The sequence below is a fragment of the Benincasa hispida genome, chromosome 6, assembly GCF_009727055.1.
Source record: "Benincasa hispida cultivar B227 chromosome 6, ASM972705v1, whole genome shotgun sequence".
Classification (NCBI taxonomy): Eukaryota; Viridiplantae; Streptophyta; class Magnoliopsida; order Cucurbitales; family Cucurbitaceae; genus Benincasa; species Benincasa hispida.
The window spans coordinates 40,707,235-40,726,903 of NC_052354.1; the positions used below are offsets into that span (position 1 = coordinate 40,707,235).

Sequence of the window (19,669 nt, forward strand, 5' to 3'; positions counted from 1 at the left end):
TTAGGTGAGATGGAAGTCTCTAGTATCAACAGCGTTATATACAGAGTCTAATCATCTCGTGGTCCAGGTCTTATACAAACTCTTTGTATAGGACACCCCGCTTGCACGTCTCCACATGAATGGTTAGGATCTACCATCTGTAGTAGTTTACAACACTTGCAAACCTCTACAAAGCAGGTCGTATCCGTAGTGTCACTAGGATCAGGTATCCCACCTTAATCCTTATACTATAAACCTATTTAGGTTATCACTTAAGGCATGATTCACTTGTATATCACATATACATGCTTAAGTTCACATAAGATAACCAAGGAGCTTTGTTTATTGGATATGAGTAAATGTCATAATTAAATAACATTTATTTTATTCAATAAACAATGTGTATATTTACAAAACAACGAGACTTCGGGAAAATTAGGATACATTGAGAAACTATGGTCACACTCTATGAACTAGAATGTTGTTAAAAACATTATAAGTTGCATTTCAATTTTTTTCTAGTTCACGCTCAATAATATTTTCTAATTTGATAGTCTAAAAAAATGTTTTATCTGCTATATCACATTATTTTTGGGTATTTTCAAAAATAGAAAAATAATGGAAACTATTTACACAAAATAGAAAAATGTAATCTTCTTTGATATAGACTGATAGACACTAGCTGATAGAAGCTGATAAAAGTCTACCAGTGTCTGTCAGTGATAGATGTTGATAAAAGTCTATCATTGATAGAAACCGATAGAAGTTTAATAGTGTCTATCAATTTATAAAAATCTATCATTGATACTATAGTGATAGAAACTTATACAAGTCTATCATCGATTGACGTTAATAGAAGTTTATCAATATCTATCGGATTTTTTTTTTTTGTTATTTTTATAAATAATTTGACAGTTTTTTTACCTGCATTTTTGTTCAAGTGGATAAACTCAAAAGTCTTCTTTAAATAATAATTTTTTTCTCTCGTCAAATGGCATAGGTTTGGTAGACACAATAAATTAATGTACTTCGAGTTTTAATCATTGAAAAAAAAATATCTATTAACTATTAAAAACGAAGTCATCCCAGAAGATCCAAGCGTGGTCCAAGATTAAAAGTCAACTTAATCCTAATATTTTTTTTTCTCCTATATTAGATGCCTAAAGTTTAAGGGAAAAAAAAAAAGGAAAGAGAGTATTAAGGGGAAGATACACTCTATTTTTGGTCTCTCCATTTTGGGCATAGTTTTTACTTAGTCTTCAAATTTTTTAAAATATTACACTTGTTGATACCAAATTTGGTACCAACAGTAAATTTGTAATTTTTAAGATGAATTGAACGATGGTCCTGCACAATAGATAAAAAAACTCGCACGGGTGTGGTACTTGGTCATCGACACTCTGACCATCAAGCCAGTAATGATTTAGAGAATTAGAGAGTAAAGAGTTTAATGTATACCTCAAATGTTACCGGTCTTTTTCGTTATAAAGGAAGTAGGTTTTGTAATGTTCAATTGCTAATTAATTTTTGGAGTTATTAAAGCCATTACTAATCATCATGAATGGTTGGATTTATAAGCAAATCAAGGAGATGGAAGATGGAGATTGCCATGAAGTTGAGCGTGAGATATTTTAATCTCATAAATGCCATGAAATTTATTTATCTTATGATATTATTGCCTTTACACTTTTTTTTTTTTTAAGTTATCCAGGTATAAATTAAAAATTAACTACATAAAAACATCAACATTTTGAACAAAAAAAAATCTTTAAAATAAATTAGATTTCTATTACATTATTGGTCATACTAAAAAGAGACATGATGGGAGTGAGAGATTGAGGAGAGAGATGTAAAAACCCAAGCGTATGAAAAAAATATACTTGGTCGACATTCTCAAACTCTATGATCGAGCCTGTAGATCGGCCACTATACTTAGCCAAATAAAGTCCTTCTCCTTGAACGATCTATTGGGTCATCTCTTTATAGCTAAATTCTTAGTCATATATATATACCTAAAATACACTTTTAGTCTTAGTTTGGTTTTAGTTTAGTCTTAGGTTTCAAAATGTTCCAATTTTACACTAAAGATTTGAGTTTTACTTCAATTTTGTTCCTAGATTTCGAGATTTACACTTTTAATTGTAACATTTTGAAACCTAAAGCTAAATTGAAATCAAACTCAAAACTTAAGGATCATACGTGTAACATTTTGAAACTTAAAGAGCAAATGGAAACTAGATCCAAAACCTAAGGTTCAAAAATGTAATTGTACTTTCGAGAATAAAAAATTGAATGTAAAACTCAATAGCTAAAACGAACATAGTACATAGTAATTGGCATGTATTTATTCTCTTGAGCTTGAAGGTTCAAATCTATATACATTCGAGAGGTATTTCTACTTAAAAAATGCAAATCTCAACTACTTATTTGATGATCTTCTTTATGCAATTTCATACTAATACTAAGTTGATGATTCTTAAGGGATAAAAAATTGACGGGGGAAAAATGGAACATCTCTTCTACTCCACTAAAAAACAAAATAAACTAAACTTCAAAGTAAGGAAATCAATTGCCTTTATAATAGTTATACAAATTTAAACCCTGAGAAAGGTTAAGTTCCAGTCTCTTAGGGTAGGTTTAGAATAAGAACTATCAAAATTAGTAAATACTATTTTGTAGTCTGTAATTAACTACGATCAACACTATTTCAAAACATTTATATGCTACAGTATTTCTTATTTACTACAATTTTTATTATTTTATATTCATCATTTTTTTTTATTCATTGCTATAGTGTTTACTATTTCCATCTCAAACTAAAATAGTTTTCACCTCAAACACATACTATTATAACCCAAACTAAAATAATCTACACCCCAACCACAAACTATTATAACTCAACTATAATAACCGAGTACTATAATTATCAACTCTTTGTCTCAAACACCCTCTTAATGTTGAATTGAGTTTATGTTGCCTCTATTGATCAATTATCAATAAAAGTAAAGTTATTAAACAAAGAGAATAATATAGTTCGAATACGGATATAATTTTCATTAAGTTTCTAAATTTTAAATGATTAAGCTTTTATCTTTGAGTAATTTTGAGTTTAGTGTTCCTTTGATCTCTATATTTTAAAGTTCTATTATTTTACTTTTTACTTTTTAGTTTTGAGTTTCAAAATGTTATATTTTTACCGATGTGTTTTCATAAATGCTCACTTATTATCCCGTGTTCTATCAATTAATTTTCACTAATTTTTCATTTCAATTAAAATCAATTTTAAAACTTAAACCTCAAATTTATCATAAATTAATTAACTAAAATTAATATCGATGACCTTCTAAACTCATGAGTGAAAGTGCAAAATCCTATAAATTATGGACCAAACGGAAACTAAACTCAAAACTAAATAGTAAAATAAAAGTGCACAATTTGAAAATAAAGACTAAATAAAAGTTGAAACTGGAAATAAGAGTAAAAATGTAACATTAGAGACTAAATAAAAATTGTATACTTAAAAAAAAATTGGATTTCCTACCAAAGTAGGTAGTGTAGCATATATGTAAGGAAATCTTAATTGTTTTTAAGGCAACTTATCAAACTTTTAACCTTCCTTTCAAAGCAAACATAATATATATCTTAGGACACGTTTACCAATCCGCAATGCAAATTGTTATAATCATAACGATATTCTATTGATAGATCAATCGAATCACAAACATGTTTGAATTTTTTTTTATCATGTTTACTGAAAATTATGAATCTATTACATTTAATATGACTGTTATTGTTACCATTTAGAGTCAAACGCTATCGGTAACGATAATAATACTTGTGACAAATTTTACCGTTCTCATGTTGCAACAATAACAACAACTGTAACAGTAATCAGATTGTGCTTTTTGAGCTCCTGATGTGAATACACAAGTAAATAATTCTAAACGTAATCAAAATAAAACACCATTTCAAATTACTTTTTGAGATCGATTATCATTGATTTATTACGTTCTAGTGGACGTATTCGGGCCTAATGTTTAAAGTTTAAACACTATTTTGTTGTTTACTCCAAAGTTTTGAATTTGAAAGGCAGCCAATGAAAGAAGGTTCATTGACTTGAGAAAGCTCTTCTTTTCATGCGATTCCTGGTCTTCAACTCAACTCACCAATGGCGGTTTTAAAAAATTGGAAAGAAACAAAAATCAGCTAATGGGTTTCCTTATAATTAATTCACAAAGCCCCAAAACAATATTGAAGGATTTGTAAATAAAATAATAACAAATTTAAAAATAAAAAATAATAATAATAAAAAAAAAGAAATTGATGGATAGGCATGGGAAATTGTAATTTTCCCCCTTTCTCTCTCAAATCTTTTGACCACATCAAACACAATGCTTCCACTTCCTCGAAATTGTAGACATTTAGTTTCGATTTAACTTATTTTATTTTTGGTTTAAGTTCGATTTTATTCTATTTTGGTCTCTAAAATTAAAATAAAATGTTTGTTTTAGTTTTAAAATTTTTAAAAATCGAATATTTTGGTCTTTATCATTAAAATAATGTTAATTATTTAAAGATAAACTCTGTTTAAGAATGAAATTATATCTAACATGAGTTAAGCAAGATGGAAATAAAATATCGACAACCAACGTACCAAAACAATGAACCATCAAAATCTTGGACAGAAAATGATTTGAGATCTTCTATACAAAATCGCTTTACTACATAATTCAAAATTGAAACTCTATATTTTTTTTTAGCATAACTAACTTATTTAGCAGCTTAGTCATCTAAGACATCACACATAATGTTTAAAAGTTAACAAAATCTTAATAGTAGTGACCAAAATAAATATTTTTTTTAAAAGCTCAAAGACTAAAATGAACGTTGTTTAAAATTTACGTACCAAAATAGAATAATATTCAAAGTTTAGATCAAAATAGGATTTAAATCTTTATTTTTACTCTCTTTTACCTATTACAAACTTTGAATAGGTTGGAGTTTTTAATGAAAATCGATCTGTGAATATATATTTCTTTTTCATGATGTTTATTAAGAGTTGTCTAAAATTGAAATCAGGAATTCGGGAATGTTGTTAACTTTAATCTGTAATATAAATGAAGTAATTATGATTATTTTTAAATTATTTTACCAAAATTCTAAAATAAAATAAAAAATTATTAAAATAAACATAGCTCAAAGGTTGGAAGTTCTACCCTTTACTCTCATCCCATTTGTGTATACTCAGAAAAAATACAACAAAAACTTTATATTATTTTATTTAATAATAGCTTAGTTTGTTTGATATCAATAAATTTTAATAAAGATTTCTTTTACTAAAACAATAATAAATAGGGAAGGTAGGGAAGGTTGTTCGTTCTTTAAAAACAAAAATGGTTGAGAAAGCTATAATTTTATGTCGGTTAGTTCTATAAACTATTAGCTTTGTATCTAAAAGATATCTCAACTTTTAATTTTGTATCTAATAAGTCTTTGACACATTCGAATGTTTTTTTGAACGTTATCAGCTGACTCTAAACTTTATCATAATGTTTTGACATAATTTTGAAGAGATTCATATAAAGTGTTTTGATATGTATAATATTTTTTTACACACGGCTCAATTTTAAAGAATAAATGTCAACTTACAAATTTGTATTTTATTCTCACAGGAAGAAAGGAAACAAAATAATAATAATAATAACAATAATAAAATCTTATTTTCAAACCATGGACCCATTTTTACAAACATAACCTTTTGAACCAATGATATATTCATAAATAGGAGGATTCAACGTCCGCATTGAAAAATAATCAATATTTTCAATTATCTTTTGTAAATACACACTTCAAACATAACAAATAATCATTTATTAATTTTAATATGATTATGAATATTGATAATATGATCTATTACTTAGTTTGAAAGTAAATAGAATTCAATTATTAAGGCTCTGGGTGGTTGAGGGATATTAAGTATTAGAGCTCGCTTGTCTAAAGATTGCTAAGTTCGCTTTCCTTGCCTCAAGATCGATTGTTAGCCCAAAGATATTCCCAACTATTGATTGAGGGATGAGGGCTTGAATGCTTCATTTGCTAAGGATTTTTGTGAACAAATTAGTTTTTAATTTTTGTTTTTTTAATTTATACTTACTGTCTCTTTAATTTCATTTTTATAGTATCTTACGTTTCTCGAAGAAAACACTTGAATCCTTAGTTAAATTCTAAAATAAAGAACATGTTTTTAAAAACTAATTTGACTTGATTTTTGAATCATGGATAGAAAGTAGATAATAAAACTAGGAAACTTATAAATAGATGTAAAGCTTATTAACTTAAAAAACTAAATGGATACCAAATATGACCTTGTTCATTCTTATATATTTCTTTGTTTAGAATGCCCTAATATCAATATTTTACTGATATATCCATAAAATTGAATCTCCATGATGATATCCACACTAATATTTTAATCCTTATACCTACCTAACTTGTATCCTTCTAGTATCAAATTGGAAAATTTCACTCAAATCCAAATCCCAACCAACATAAATTCTTATGGCAACCTTTAATTTCATGGCAGGAATATAAAGTTTCGGTCTCACATTGCAGATATTTAAGACCTAGTATGAGATAATTGTAATTGTAATTATACCCTCAAACTTATACAAATAATAAAATTGGACACTCAAACTTACATAATTACAGAAATTGTAATAATCGTATAAGTTTGAGGATTCAATTTTTATCATTTAAAGTCCAATTTCTACCATTATTTGTTGGACCCCCAAACTTACATAACTATAGAAATTGTAATAATCGTATAAATTTGGCAAGTCGATCATTGTCATTTGAGGTCCAATCTCTACATTATTTGTATTAGTTTGAGTGTCTAATTTCTACGATCGAAAATTTGATGATGTAATTGCAACTACCACAATACATTAGAGTGATTTTTGCAATTTTCTTAAATGGTAATTGACCTATTTTTTCATTTTCTAATTCAACTAAAATTATTATGAACTTACGATCCATAATTTTTCGGCTTCATACGTTTCTGAGGCCTTCATTTGTCAACCTCATCCGTCCAGTTTGGAGCTCATCCATCGTTGCTTTCATCTGTTCTAAACTAAAATTAAAAGAAACCTTCTTCAGAAACCAACAATAAAATAATGCAGATTAAGTTGGTATAAAGATCTAATTACACAGAAGATTGAAAACGATCTGAACAGAAGTCGAATGGACGAGAAAGGATCGAGAAATGGCAAGGGGCATTGGGATCAATTCAGCCTGTCCACAATCAACAATTGAGCCATAACTACCCAAGAAAGACATGAAACAAAATGACTATCCTTTATTATTCTCTCAGATGCAATGAAAAACAATGGAACTCCCAAACAGTTTTTTGATAGAACTTGAGAACAAGCATAAATTCACAATCTGTGCTTTCTGGCCAATCAACATTCGTTCAAAGAGGGCCGGGGAAAGTGCCGTTCTCCCTCTGCTCATTCCATTTATCGACCTGCAGAAAAGATGCGGTTAATAACATGCATGTATCATATCGAAGAGGCTTGTTTAATAGGCTTCATCCTGTTTCGAGGAGGATTATTGAATAAGATTAGGCATATCAACAAGCAGAGGTTCAAAGCAGATCTTGCACTTTTCTGGATTGAAGGTATAATATTAGAATAGAAGGTAAAAAAAACGCTGGAAGAAGGATTCATGGAGAAAAATCAGTATTTGTATGATAAAAAAGAATTACAGATACGATATTCCCATTTCTTGTCGTGTAATCATGGCTGATAGACTCAACCAACCTATAGAACTACAGTGCAGACATTCGTGTGGCACCTTTAACAAAAAGTATAACACTATCCAAGAAAATTGGATGGTCCTAACGCATCAGCACACAATACATGATATCTATTTTTAGTGACAGGATCCTCTATGAATTATTTACAAAACTCGTAAGTTCAGATGCAGTTTTGGTTCCTAAATATCTAGCATCTGTTTGGATTGACTTTCTAAGTACTTAAAAAAGTGTTTTTAATTAAGTGTCAAAGAAAAAGTGTTTTTAAATGCCTAGAAAGTCAATTCAAATAGGCCTCTAATCTACCCATTTTTTAAATTGTGGTCCTAGACTTGTACGATTTTGATTGTAATCTTCCAACATCAACAAAAATTCACATATTAGTGCCCAACCTGATAGAAACCTAAGGACTGAAATGACATTGAAAGACAGGAATAAAATAACTACAATTTACTCCCAAATAACTGAAGGTATCTAAACCATCCCATCTTTGAGCTCACCTCATTCAAGCCTATACCAACTAAACTATTATTTATCTCCATCCCCTCTCACTCTGTGGCTGACGATAAATATACCCTTTATTCCCTAAAATATTTCTAACTTCTACCCTACCAACATTTCTATCATCCACTGATTTCCATTTCACTGTCACACTCTTTCCAAGAAATTAGAGTCATCCAAGTTGATTGCTGCCCAAATGCTCATTCATTTGCCAGAACAACAATCACAAACTTTTTCCACTTTTTGCCAACCATAACAATTCAATATATTTTCTTGGGTATTTATCAATTTCTTAATTTCTACATACACTTTATGGTTCATCAGACCCTCAACGGTATGATGTAGTCTTCCAAACATTCCAAGATCTTCAACTCGCCCAGCAAATATCAACTTTATGACTTCCTACTTCCCCTAGACATAACTTCCTTTAAACTCCAACTCGAAATCCAAACTGAATTTCTTACCTTAGATAAACTGAATTTCTTACCTTAGATTTGAAAAGGTTATGTAAAAACTTTCCTGTATTGATTACCCACAACTACATGTGAGTGTCTGAAGAGGAAATGTCACCTAGAGAGCTCCATTCCCTTTTCTTTTCCTAGGGAGCTTCTTAGGAGTGCAGAGTCTATAAAGGTTTAAATAATATTCTGTTAGTTGTTCTGTTCATTTGGCTTTTCTATACAATGTAGTGCAAACAAGACTATCAGCTAAAAGTTTCACAAGTCTTATTAGTGCACAATAAATACAATGAATTTCTTAATTCTGAGACAATATTAGATTATGAGGTCATTCTATTTAATCCCTGCATTTAATTTTCTCGAGTTTCAGACTAATAGTTGATACCTCAAGACTCATTAACCGGAATAAAGATTATGCCTAATATGTGAGGAAGTATATCAATCCTACGTCTGTAATTGGCTAAATCACTTTATCAAAAGCATACAAGAGATCTGGAGCTCACGATAAATCATACATGAACATTCGAATGAAATCATATACTTGCATACATGAATTTATACATGAATTTCAAGGCAAAAATAGCTTCAGTAGTTAACAATGTTACAAACATGTGATCTAATGGCACATGACACAAAGATATCAAAAGAAGATCTTTCCTGGGTTCATAGAGAATATTTCATGATTGGAACTTAGCATCCAATCTAGAGCATATGCATAAAAAACTCAAGCAATGCTAATATTGAAAAAAAGGCAAAAAGGCCATGCACCTAAATGTTAGCAGAGCTGCATCAATATGAGCAGGAAAATTAGGATAAGAAAAATTTTATATACTTTTATCACTTTTAACAAACCAAATGCAACAAAAAACTCACCCATTCACCAGGGCAAAGAGCACGATAGTACTTTGCAAATCTCTCACATTCACCAGACTCCTCACCCTTTGCTGTCAGGCACCTGTGGCAAGTTTCGCATATTTAAGGGGAGAACAAACTATGGAAGCAGAGAAGACTGTAGACCTTTTTCATTTTTCCATTTTAACTTTCATTCCAAGTTGTAAGAAAAATACACCTGTGGAACTCAATGTAACGAGTGAAACAGTGCCTGGTTTGGTTTGTAGTAGGGAATCGGAAGTCAGCAGGTGCTGTTTTCAGCTCAATCTGAGGAGACATACAAGAAGAAATAGAACAAATAAAAAAGAAATCTAAAAAAGGACAGTGAAGAGGATCATATTGATGAACGATTACCACCCTTCTTATAAATACTCACTTAATACACATCATTAAATTTTCATTCAGTCAGATGGGATGGGTAGTTATTAATCGTTTTCCCAATAACATTCTTCTAATATGAGAGACCCACACATTACAACATTTAACAAAGTATCTTGTGCCTTCTATACCTCAACTCATGGCAAACAACAGGATGCAAACTGACTTCTCTAGGTTACAATCTTCAGTTATTAACAACAGCAAGAAACATTATCTACAACATGTAGACAATGTCATGGATGAAGCATGGATAGACATAAAATATACATGAAAAATAGATACTCATGAACATTTATTTCATGGGTAAGAATATGCTGAACTGGCAATGGCGTTGCATCTCCTCTTTCTAAATTCATTTTCTACAAATATATCAGTTATCTTTCAATCAGAATCCTTGTTGCCTTACCAATTCATTCTCCCCTAGTGTGAGATTTAGCGTGTTCATTCTCTGCTCTCTAGAGCAGCAGTATTCATGATATGAGTCTTAATTTTGATAATGACGGGACAATTTAAAAAGGGGACTCGTAGGTTTTTCAATTATAAGCAAGAATTCCTTCCTTCCCAAACTTCAATTAACCACATCATCAGAAAAGGCATTCTTCTTCTACATTTTCCGGCTGTTTTACTTAGTTCATAACCACTACCTCCCGTTTAAATGAAAGCAGTAATTTTTCCCCTAACAGTTTTGCAGCTTCCAGTGTCTTATTGCGTCCAAATTGAAACAAAGGGTAACAAATAAAAGTTTGACGACTCCGAGCAATAAATCCACCAAGCGTCCAAAGAATTTCATGGCTCGTCACACGCAGAACATAATCCAATTTAGGGCATAATCCATCTTCAAAACTCTAACGAAATCTCAATCCTACGATTACGTCGGAAACTTTGACCAATGAAGCTGATTTGCAGGAGCATCGACGAAAAAGCAAAAACACCATTCCTCCATAAATTATAATTCAGATTTTACATATAATCCAAACAAAACAAGCATTACGCAATCATATTTCATACAGAACGAATATTGCATCCAAATCGGAACCGTTAATGATTGGAAAAGGCAAATGAAAAATACATAACATCAAAAGGAAAAAAAAAAAAAAAAAAAGAAAGGAAAATCGAACCACTACCATTGATTTTTCTTGCAACTGAACACAGAAAGAGAGCAAAACAAAGCTTACCTCGGCCATGACTGAACGTATTGAAGCTCCAAGAAATTGAGGAGATCAAACGAAAGACTCTGTAATTGTAACGTAGAGGAAGGCGCAGTTTAAGTTGAACGAGAAAATGTTCAATCTTTGTCTCAGAGAAATCATATAAAAGACTCATAAAAGGGCCAATTCTATATGGGCCTCCGTTGGCCCATCAAGACAGCCCGTTAATTTACAATTATTGAATAATTTAAAATAGAAAAACTTTAAAAATATATTTCGTTGGTCCTTGAACTTTTATAAAATTAGCAATTCAGTCCTTGAACTCTACAGATTACGATTTAGTCCATGTATTTTAAATTTTTAATAAGTTGGGTCCAATTTGGTAATCATTCGGTATTTTATTTTTGTTTTTGAAAACTATTTTTTTAGTTCTCAAAATTTAACTTGGTTTTTTAAACCATTGGTGAAAAGTAAATAACAAAGGGAGGAAATTTTGAAGTGGAAATAGTGTTCATAGACTTCATTTTCAAAAACAAAATGGTTACCAAATAGAGTCTTGTTTTTTTAACTTTAGTAAGAAATAATTTAATCTATATACGTTACAAATTTTAACGATTTAGTCTTTGTTGTGAAATATAGCATCAAGATTTGATAGAATTTCTTGCACAATAAATTGATTGGAAATCACTTTTTAAAAACTAAGTTATTTCACAATAAAGATTAACTCTTAATTTTGAAAAGATTTTTCATGATAGGGACTAAATTATTACAAATTTCAAAGTATAGGAACTAAATTGTTACCTACTACATAAGTACTAAACAGTTACTTTCGAGAAAGCTTAGAAACCAAAAATATCATTTAATCAAAACAAAACAGAAACCCCATTTGATTACCATTTGGTTTTTAGATTTTTAAAAACTACTTTTCACAGGTTTCAAAACTTGTTTTGGTTTTTTAAGACACCTAAAATGTAAATACCAAAACAAAAAATCAATAAGTAGAAATCGTGTTGATAAACTTAATTTCCAAAAACTAAACCGCTATCCTGCAGAGCCAAAATTGTTGATTAACGCCTAGAAATCCATGTTTTGAATAGACTTTTAAGATACTCTCTTTCGTATAAATTAGAAGATATTCTTATAAACAAGAGAAAACTATGAATGGATAGATACCCTTCTTTCTCTACCGAATTAGATGCGTGAATCTTGCTATACCACCCCTACCTTTCTTAAAGGACTCGATTTCAGTTTCGTATTTAAAAAGAGAACAGATACTCTAGTGTTAGATGATCCCATTATAATATTTATTGCATAGTAGTGTGAGATCTCTGCAAGTAAAAATAGGTGACAAACAATTCAATTTTGTATAACCACATTGCATACAATATGTATTTTAAAGTTCTCTATGTGAGAAGGCACGGGCCTATTTGGATAGAAATTCTAAGTGCTTAAAAAATTGTTTCAAGTGCAAAAAAGAAATGTTTTTAAGCACTTAATGAATCCAAATAGTATCATAATCTTACTCCCAACTTCACTAATTTCATTCCAGTCAATCAACTGAAGTTGATCACTACAAATACACCATAACTGAACTTGTTAACATGAATGTCATTGTTAACATGATGGTATTCTGTATGTGTTTGCATAATACTTGGAAGTGTTACAGGGAGAAAATTTCAACTAAAGAGTGTGTGTGTACTTTTTTACTAACAAATTGAGGCAGCTAATCTGAACAAAGAAGCAGTGATCATGGCTTCACACACTCACCTTCGAGGAATGGAAGGATCAAATGTCGCTTCCCAGGCAGCACTGCTACCAATGGGGGCAGCCACACCCGCAATCGTTCCAGTGCTGGCCAGGGCATGATCAATGGAATGTGGAATTTGACTGTCTCCTGGCGCCACAGAAGGCACTGCAACTTGCGACCTTCCATACATGTCAACATAGTCATTGGCTCCGGGCATGTGAGGTGGGTATGAAGGATCCAAATTCACGTACGTGCCGCCATATGCATTTGGTGCTACAGAAGCAGATAGTTTCATTGCAAGTGTCAATAGACATCCAAAGATAATTAACTTTAGAATTCAAGATCACTATACAACCTATAGAACAAGACCATGTTCAAGTAAGATCGTCACTAACTGAAAAGTGAGAAAAGAAATGTACCATATGCCCTTTTTTCCACGTTCAAAACCTCGGCTCGCAACCTCTCTACTTCTCTTGCAAGGGAAATCAGATTCATTTCTGTTGCTTTCATTTGCTCTACTTGTTCTATGTTCCTACCTTTTTCATGCTCAAATGTTCCTCTGCATACCAAGTCAATATATGTAAAAAAGAATTAACACATTAAGTTGAAAATTCCAATCGAAACTCAAATATCAATGATGCATTTCATCCATATAGAAACAGAAGTAATGTTGCCACAGTTCACATAGCAACAAACACCGATTGCCATAACAAATGGTTAATGCAATGTCAATTACTTCTTTTGGAAAAGTAAAGCTAGTATCTATTACTTCTTTTCAACTTTCCTATTCTATACTGTCTCATTTTTTCTCAATCTCAAAACCACTCTCATGTTAATGCAATGTCAATTCATTCCAATGTCTCTTCACTTGGGCATAATGTGCTCACTAATATCTATTAAGATTGTCCCCAAACCATAGCATATACTAGGAGAAGTCTAGCCCACGACAATTCATAGAGAACCACCAGTCCCACTCTTGCTTTTGGACCAAACTATAGTCTCGTGTAGGCATAGCATTGAGGGTTTGAACCATCTTTTTATGTTTACGCTTGGCTGCCAAGGTGTATGGTCTCGTCTGCAAAGTCTTGGTACCTGTCTTGGTATCTCTTCGAAGGTTAAACATGTGAGGGATGATTCAGGATTTCTATTTTTGTAAGGAGAGACAGATTTCATTGATAAATGAAATAAAGGAGTAGATGCACCCAGACACAAGACACCTATATGAGTGTGATTAGAAGAGAGCTTTTTAGTTAGAAATTGATGAACAAATAATATAATAAGAAAAAATGGTGTTTACATTACACCAATAATGGCATGAAAAAGCAATACATCCATAAAAATCAAAGGTTCAAAAAGATTCCTCAAAAACCTTTTCATTCCATTTGTCCCAAAGAAACAAGAGGAAGACTCTCTTGAGAGCAAGTCACAAAGTCTTCTCCACAGCATGGAATGGATGGCCAACGAAAATGGGTGCAAGAATATCGAAGATGTTATTAGGCGAAGTCAAGGACCAACACAAAGCATCCCGGCCGTTACCCAATGTCTCTTAGATGCAACAGAGCAATGTGCAAAAAGATGTTCAGGATGCTTCAAATCAAAAGAACACATTACACACCATGATGGAGAAAGGTGAAAGTAAGGGAGCCTCTTTTGAAGCCGATCTGCCTTATTAATAGCTCCAAAACTAAGCTTTGAAAGGAAGATTTTAATCTTCTTTGGATAAACATCATTCCAAACTACTGAATAAAGATTATATGGGACGTAAGTTTGAATCCTCCTTTCAGGGAGAAGGTGCATAGTTCGGCAAGGTGGATTTGTAATCCTTTTGTGGTTCATGAAGCTAGAAAGAAATTTGAGAAAATTTGCAAGAATAGTTAGGTCAAAGAAAAAGTATCAAAATGGATGTATTTTAACGCATCTATCTATTTTTAATCTTAAAATTCTAAACTGTTAGTAATTATCTTTTATTTTTATTATCAAAAAGTGGGGGGGGGGGGGGGGGGGGGGAGGGGGGGGGGGGGGGGGGGGGGGGGGGGTGGGGGGGGGGGGGGGGGGGGGGGGTGGGGGGGGGGGGGGGAGGGGGGGGCGGGGGGGCGGGGGGGAGTGGGGGGGGGGGGGGGGGGGGGGGGGGGGGGGGGGGGGGGGGGAGGGGGGGGGGGGGGGGGGGGGGGGGGGGGGGGGGGGGGGGGGGGGGGGGGGGTTGTTCTTTTAAATTATCTTGTATTTGTAGTCAGGTTCTCTGGTTTTGGTCGGCTTTGTTGTGGGAAAATTTGGGTTCTCACTATAAAAGGAAAAAAGAAGTAATAATAAAGAATTTAGTATTTTGATTTCAGTCTAAAGTAAGTTCATGGCCAAATAATTATTGCATTAAGTTTCAGCTAAATAGTTGTAATGTAATAAATGCTAAAATTCAGAAACATTGTAAAAGAAAAGCAGAAAATGTCGAAACACATCTCACCTTAACCTTTGGTGTTCTTTCCTCAAATCCTCGAGCTCAGCATGTAAATTAGGTAGATTCTTAATATCAGACTCTGCTTTATTCAATTCCTGGGTTGCTTGTTGAATTTGGAAGGTTAATTCTTGTTTGTCCTTGACCAAGCTCTGAGCCTCCATGTGGGCCTGCTGCAAGTCCTTCTTCAGCCCCTCTCCAGCTTCAATACTTGCTTCCATTTTTGCAATCTTATCTAGCAATACTCTCGTCTGAATATCACTTTCTGTCTGAATGCTTCGAATATGTGCCCGCACAGTTTGTATTTCATTCTCGGCGGCCACGAGCTCTTGCCTCAAAGTGACATGAGCAGTTGCCAACTTATGATTTTCCCTTGCAAGTTTTTCTATGTCAGATGTCTGTACAGCTAATTTATCCTCTAATAATTCAAGAGATTTGTGGCTGACAGCAGAATCTGATCCAGGAAAAGGACCATGGCGCATCAACCCTGGAGCCTTAACAGGACGTCCATTGTATAGTGGTTGAAGAGTTTCCCTCGTGGACATTTATGATTTATCTGAAGACTGGTTCACTGCACAAATTTTAAAGGATATGCACACTTTAATGCACAGCTAGATGCTTGAACTAAAAAAACATACATAAAACAGAATACACAATTATGGACATTATTTCATAACTAAATCAAGCGAGCACTTGATACTTTTAAGAGAAGAAACTTATTTCTTAAAGAGTCTTTTCCAGCCAGACCAGTTGAAAGACGAGCAACTCTACGTTGATGTATTCAACACTATGGCATTTGTAGTAGGCAGACGAATCATGGATGCTTCTCTTATTACAAATGAAATTATTGATGATTGAAGTGCTTAAAAGAAAAGGGTTTGATCCTTAAACTTGATTTAGAGAAAGAAGGCCTTTGATAAGATGGATTAGGGTTTCTTGAGGTGATCCTTCAAGTTAAAGCTTTTGGCCCTCTTTGGCAAAATTTGATTATTGGTTGTATTCCTAATGCTAGTTATTCTAATATAATGGATCGCCAAGTGGAAAAATTATCCATCTCGAGGTGTTCGGCAAGGAATGGGAGGATCTTCAATAACACTTGTGTTCTTCTTCAGGAAATAGCTCCAAATTACTCAAGTCCGAAGCAAACAGGAAATAGCTCCAACAAACCTCCAAAAAAATATAATCGAAAGCCTATTCATAGAGAATGCACTCCAATGGGGCCGAAAGGCCAAAACAAGCAGGAAAATTTCTGGACAGCAGGAAAGGAGTAAATTCTCCCTTAACACAACCAACCAGGAGAAAATGTTGACTTCTAGGCTTTCACCTTCCAAAGTTCAAGAGACCAAGCCCTGCAATCCATGGGCCATGAAGCAACACAAAACCATGGGGAAGCGACAGTAAGCTAAGAAGCACGGACACTTTAGTTTGGCTAGCGTGTCCATGTCCGATATGTGTTGGACACTTGTTAGTACAACAAATGTGTTAGACATGTATAGAACACTTGTTGAGTAGGCTAAAAAGACTCCTAGATAACAATAATAATAAATTTTGACTGTAAAATACATAAAACTAAGTTTTTTAAACATATAAAGGCATCAACCCATTTACTTTTGAATTTCTTTTTGTATAAAAATGACATATACTTTTTAAAATGTATATTTTAATAAATGTGTCCTTATCGTGTCGTGTCGTGTCATGTCCTAGATTTTAAAAAATGATGTGTCGCCGTGTCTGATTCGTGTCGTATCCATATATGTGCTTCTCATACAATAAGTAGGTCAACTCATCTAACTACCTTTCAGCCAGGAGCTCATCTGGACTGGAAGTAAAAGACAGACTACTGGGTGAAATGTAGAGTAAAGATAGTGTGAGATAAAAGCATTTTTTCCAATAGCGAGAGAGTAAAGGTGAGGGTATTGGGTAAAACGGCTAAAAAGAACTACCATCAATCCATCGATCCCTCTAAAAACATATCAAATACCGACTTCCACTCAACAGTTTAAAACGATAAATAATGTGAGACAAAACATTCTGAAAAAGCTTTCTTTGAGCTCTTAAAAGCGACATTACCCACCAAGTTAGAGTCTTCTCCTTCGGATTGGCGCCTATATTTATTAGTTTTTGTTGTAATAGTATGCCAGAGTATCATGGTCTAATGGAAAATATCTCAACCATTTGGTTTGGAGATCCAAGTTTTAAGAAGCAAAGTTCTCGAATTTTAAAGACCAACTCCCACTTAACAAAATAAGACGAGAGAATCCCTATCTTCCCCCAATTCCGATCACAGAAAATCACTCAAGCTCTAAAGATGAACAAAAAATATAGAGGAACCTCACCGAACATGAATTGGATAAGTGTACACTTACGAACCTTTTCCGAAAACAGATTACAGATTGAAGATCAACACAATTAACCTTTTAATCATTATAGTTTATCTTTTTTTAGTCAATAATTGGCACTCTTCTGTAATCACCTTTAGGTCTTTGGGGATTCTCCCCTATTTTTATTTATCAATGAAATGTTTTTTTTTTACCAAAAACGAAAAAATCGATTCACTACCATTGATTTCTCTTGTGACTAAATACAGAAAGAGAACGAAAGTAAGCTTACTCGGTCGAATTACCATAATGTAAACTAATATTCAAGATCAAAACCGCAATGACATGAACAAAAAATTCCCTATACCATACAAAGAAATTAAAAAATCTCAAAACAACTGACAGGAGAAACCCAGAAATTTCAGGTTTTAAGCAAACTTGCTAGTTTCCATAAGCTGTAAAAGCGATACCAAAAACATGGGATGCGAGAATAAAGAGCCCCATATCATAAAACTACAAACCCAAAAACAAGGTAGTTTACATTGGCAAATTAAGAACCATGGATGACCAAATACGCAAAAAGTAAATTCAAAAGAAGGAGAAAAACAAAATTGAGACGAACCAGTTGGTTTTTCTTGTCCTGATATTGCAAATTGAGACGATGAAGAGTCACCGCCGGCAGAAAGCTAATAGCCGCCGGGAAGAAGCAGAGCAGAAGAGATTGGGAAGATGTCGCTTCAGGTTAAACGGATTTGTAGATGAACTCTACCATTGAAAGAATACAGAATTGAGACAGAAAGCCACTTCCCTTTTCTTTTCTTTTCTTTTTTTTTTTCCCCCTTTTTTCTTTCCCTCCCAATTACAAAGTTAGGGTTTTCCTTTTTCCATCAATTTGATTTTGTTTGAATTCTATTTTTTTTTTTTAAGAGATTTTATATGAATTCATTCTTTAAGTAAATTTGGTTGTAAATATTTACCAATTTCTATTTTTTTCCTATTTGTAATTTTTTTTATACATAGATCAAATAAAATAAAGAAATTTGAATGTAAGACGTGTATGTTGTCATGTTATCACGACTTTTTCATATGTAAATGTCAATTCTCTCCTTTGGCAAGGGCCAACTTAGAATATTAGTAAATGCTCCAGATGTGGACAAACAAGGTTTTAGTGTTTTTATTATTTCTACCACATCCATTTTGACAATTCGAATTTGACTCAAATTTAGGTGTAGTATTTCTTTGGCTTTACATACATTTTCACAAAGAAACTGTCTAAAACTAATTCTTGTAGATGTTGGTTATTTTATTAAATTTAACATTGATTAAGAATTAATGTGTGCCCTAAGTTGAATTTTGGAAACAATTACGTGTTTTCTTTTTTACTATATGATCACAACAATAGATTTGATCAAATTCAACGATGATTAAACATGAACCATATTCGATATTTTGGCTAGAGTCCAATTGAGCCTAAAATTATAAATGGAATTGGATTGAGCAAATTAAGTTGCTCGAGTCCGATGTACAATCCAATTCAAGCCTATAGTAGAAAATCGGCAAAAGAAAATGTTAGACCCATAATAAACTTTAGCCCAACTCAAATCCAACTTTTGGGCCCAAAAAGGCAATTAGGCTCAAGCTCACCAAAGTCTTGAATAACTCTATAAATAAAGTCCTTATCCTTCATTTTGGTGAGGAGGTTTGGAAAAAGGGAAGAACGAAACTCTGAAGATTGAAGATTGAAACTTTGAAGATTGAAGATTGACACTCTGAAAATTCGAAGGATATAACTCTCATGAAGTTTTTTAAATCAAAAGACTAAAACTCTGAAATTTTACAGAGTGTAACTTTCTTTTAAACTTGAAGATTGACAACACAAAAGATAAAGATTTCTTTTGAGTTATCAAGTTCTCTAAGAAGACTTAGAAGATTTAAACTTTTTTCAACGTTCAAGAGAAAATATCAAATGATCATATATTAGAGATTGGAA

General features: G+C 32.7%; 2 protein-coding genes across 3 annotated transcripts; both read right to left on the reverse strand.

Moving 5' to 3' along the window:
- Positions 1-7,129: 7,129 nt before the first annotated feature.
- On the reverse strand, positions 7,130-11,312 carry LOC120079056 (cytochrome c oxidase subunit 6b-2). 2 transcript variants are annotated; one of them, XM_039033247.1, is made up of 4 exons: positions 11,193-11,312; positions 9,818-9,906; positions 9,622-9,703; positions 7,130-7,501 (listed from the first exon to the last, which is right to left on the reverse strand). In XM_039033247.1, exons 1-4 carry the CDS (start codon positions 11,199-11,201, stop codon positions 7,448-7,450), a joined length of 234 nt encoding a protein of 77 aa, XP_038889175.1. In that variant the 5' UTR covers positions 11,202-11,312; the 3' UTR covers positions 7,130-7,447. The 2 variants fall into 2 exon arrangements, with proteins under 2 accessions (XP_038889175.1, XP_038889174.1); XM_039033246.1 differs by lacking the exon at positions 11,193-11,312 and having other exon boundaries at positions 9,818-9,933.
- A 1,349-nt stretch (positions 11,313-12,661) lies between these two features.
- On the reverse strand, positions 12,662-18,582 carry LOC120079313 (protein FLX-like 4). Its single transcript, XM_039033465.1, has 4 exons — positions 18,302-18,582; positions 15,371-15,932; positions 13,332-13,471; positions 12,662-13,185 (listed from the first exon to the last, which is right to left on the reverse strand). Exons 2-4 carry the CDS (start codon positions 15,904-15,906, stop codon positions 12,929-12,931), a joined length of 933 nt encoding a protein of 310 aa, XP_038889393.1. The 5' UTR covers positions 15,907-15,932; positions 18,302-18,582; the 3' UTR covers positions 12,662-12,928.
- Positions 18,583-19,669: the final 1,087 nt, after the last annotated feature.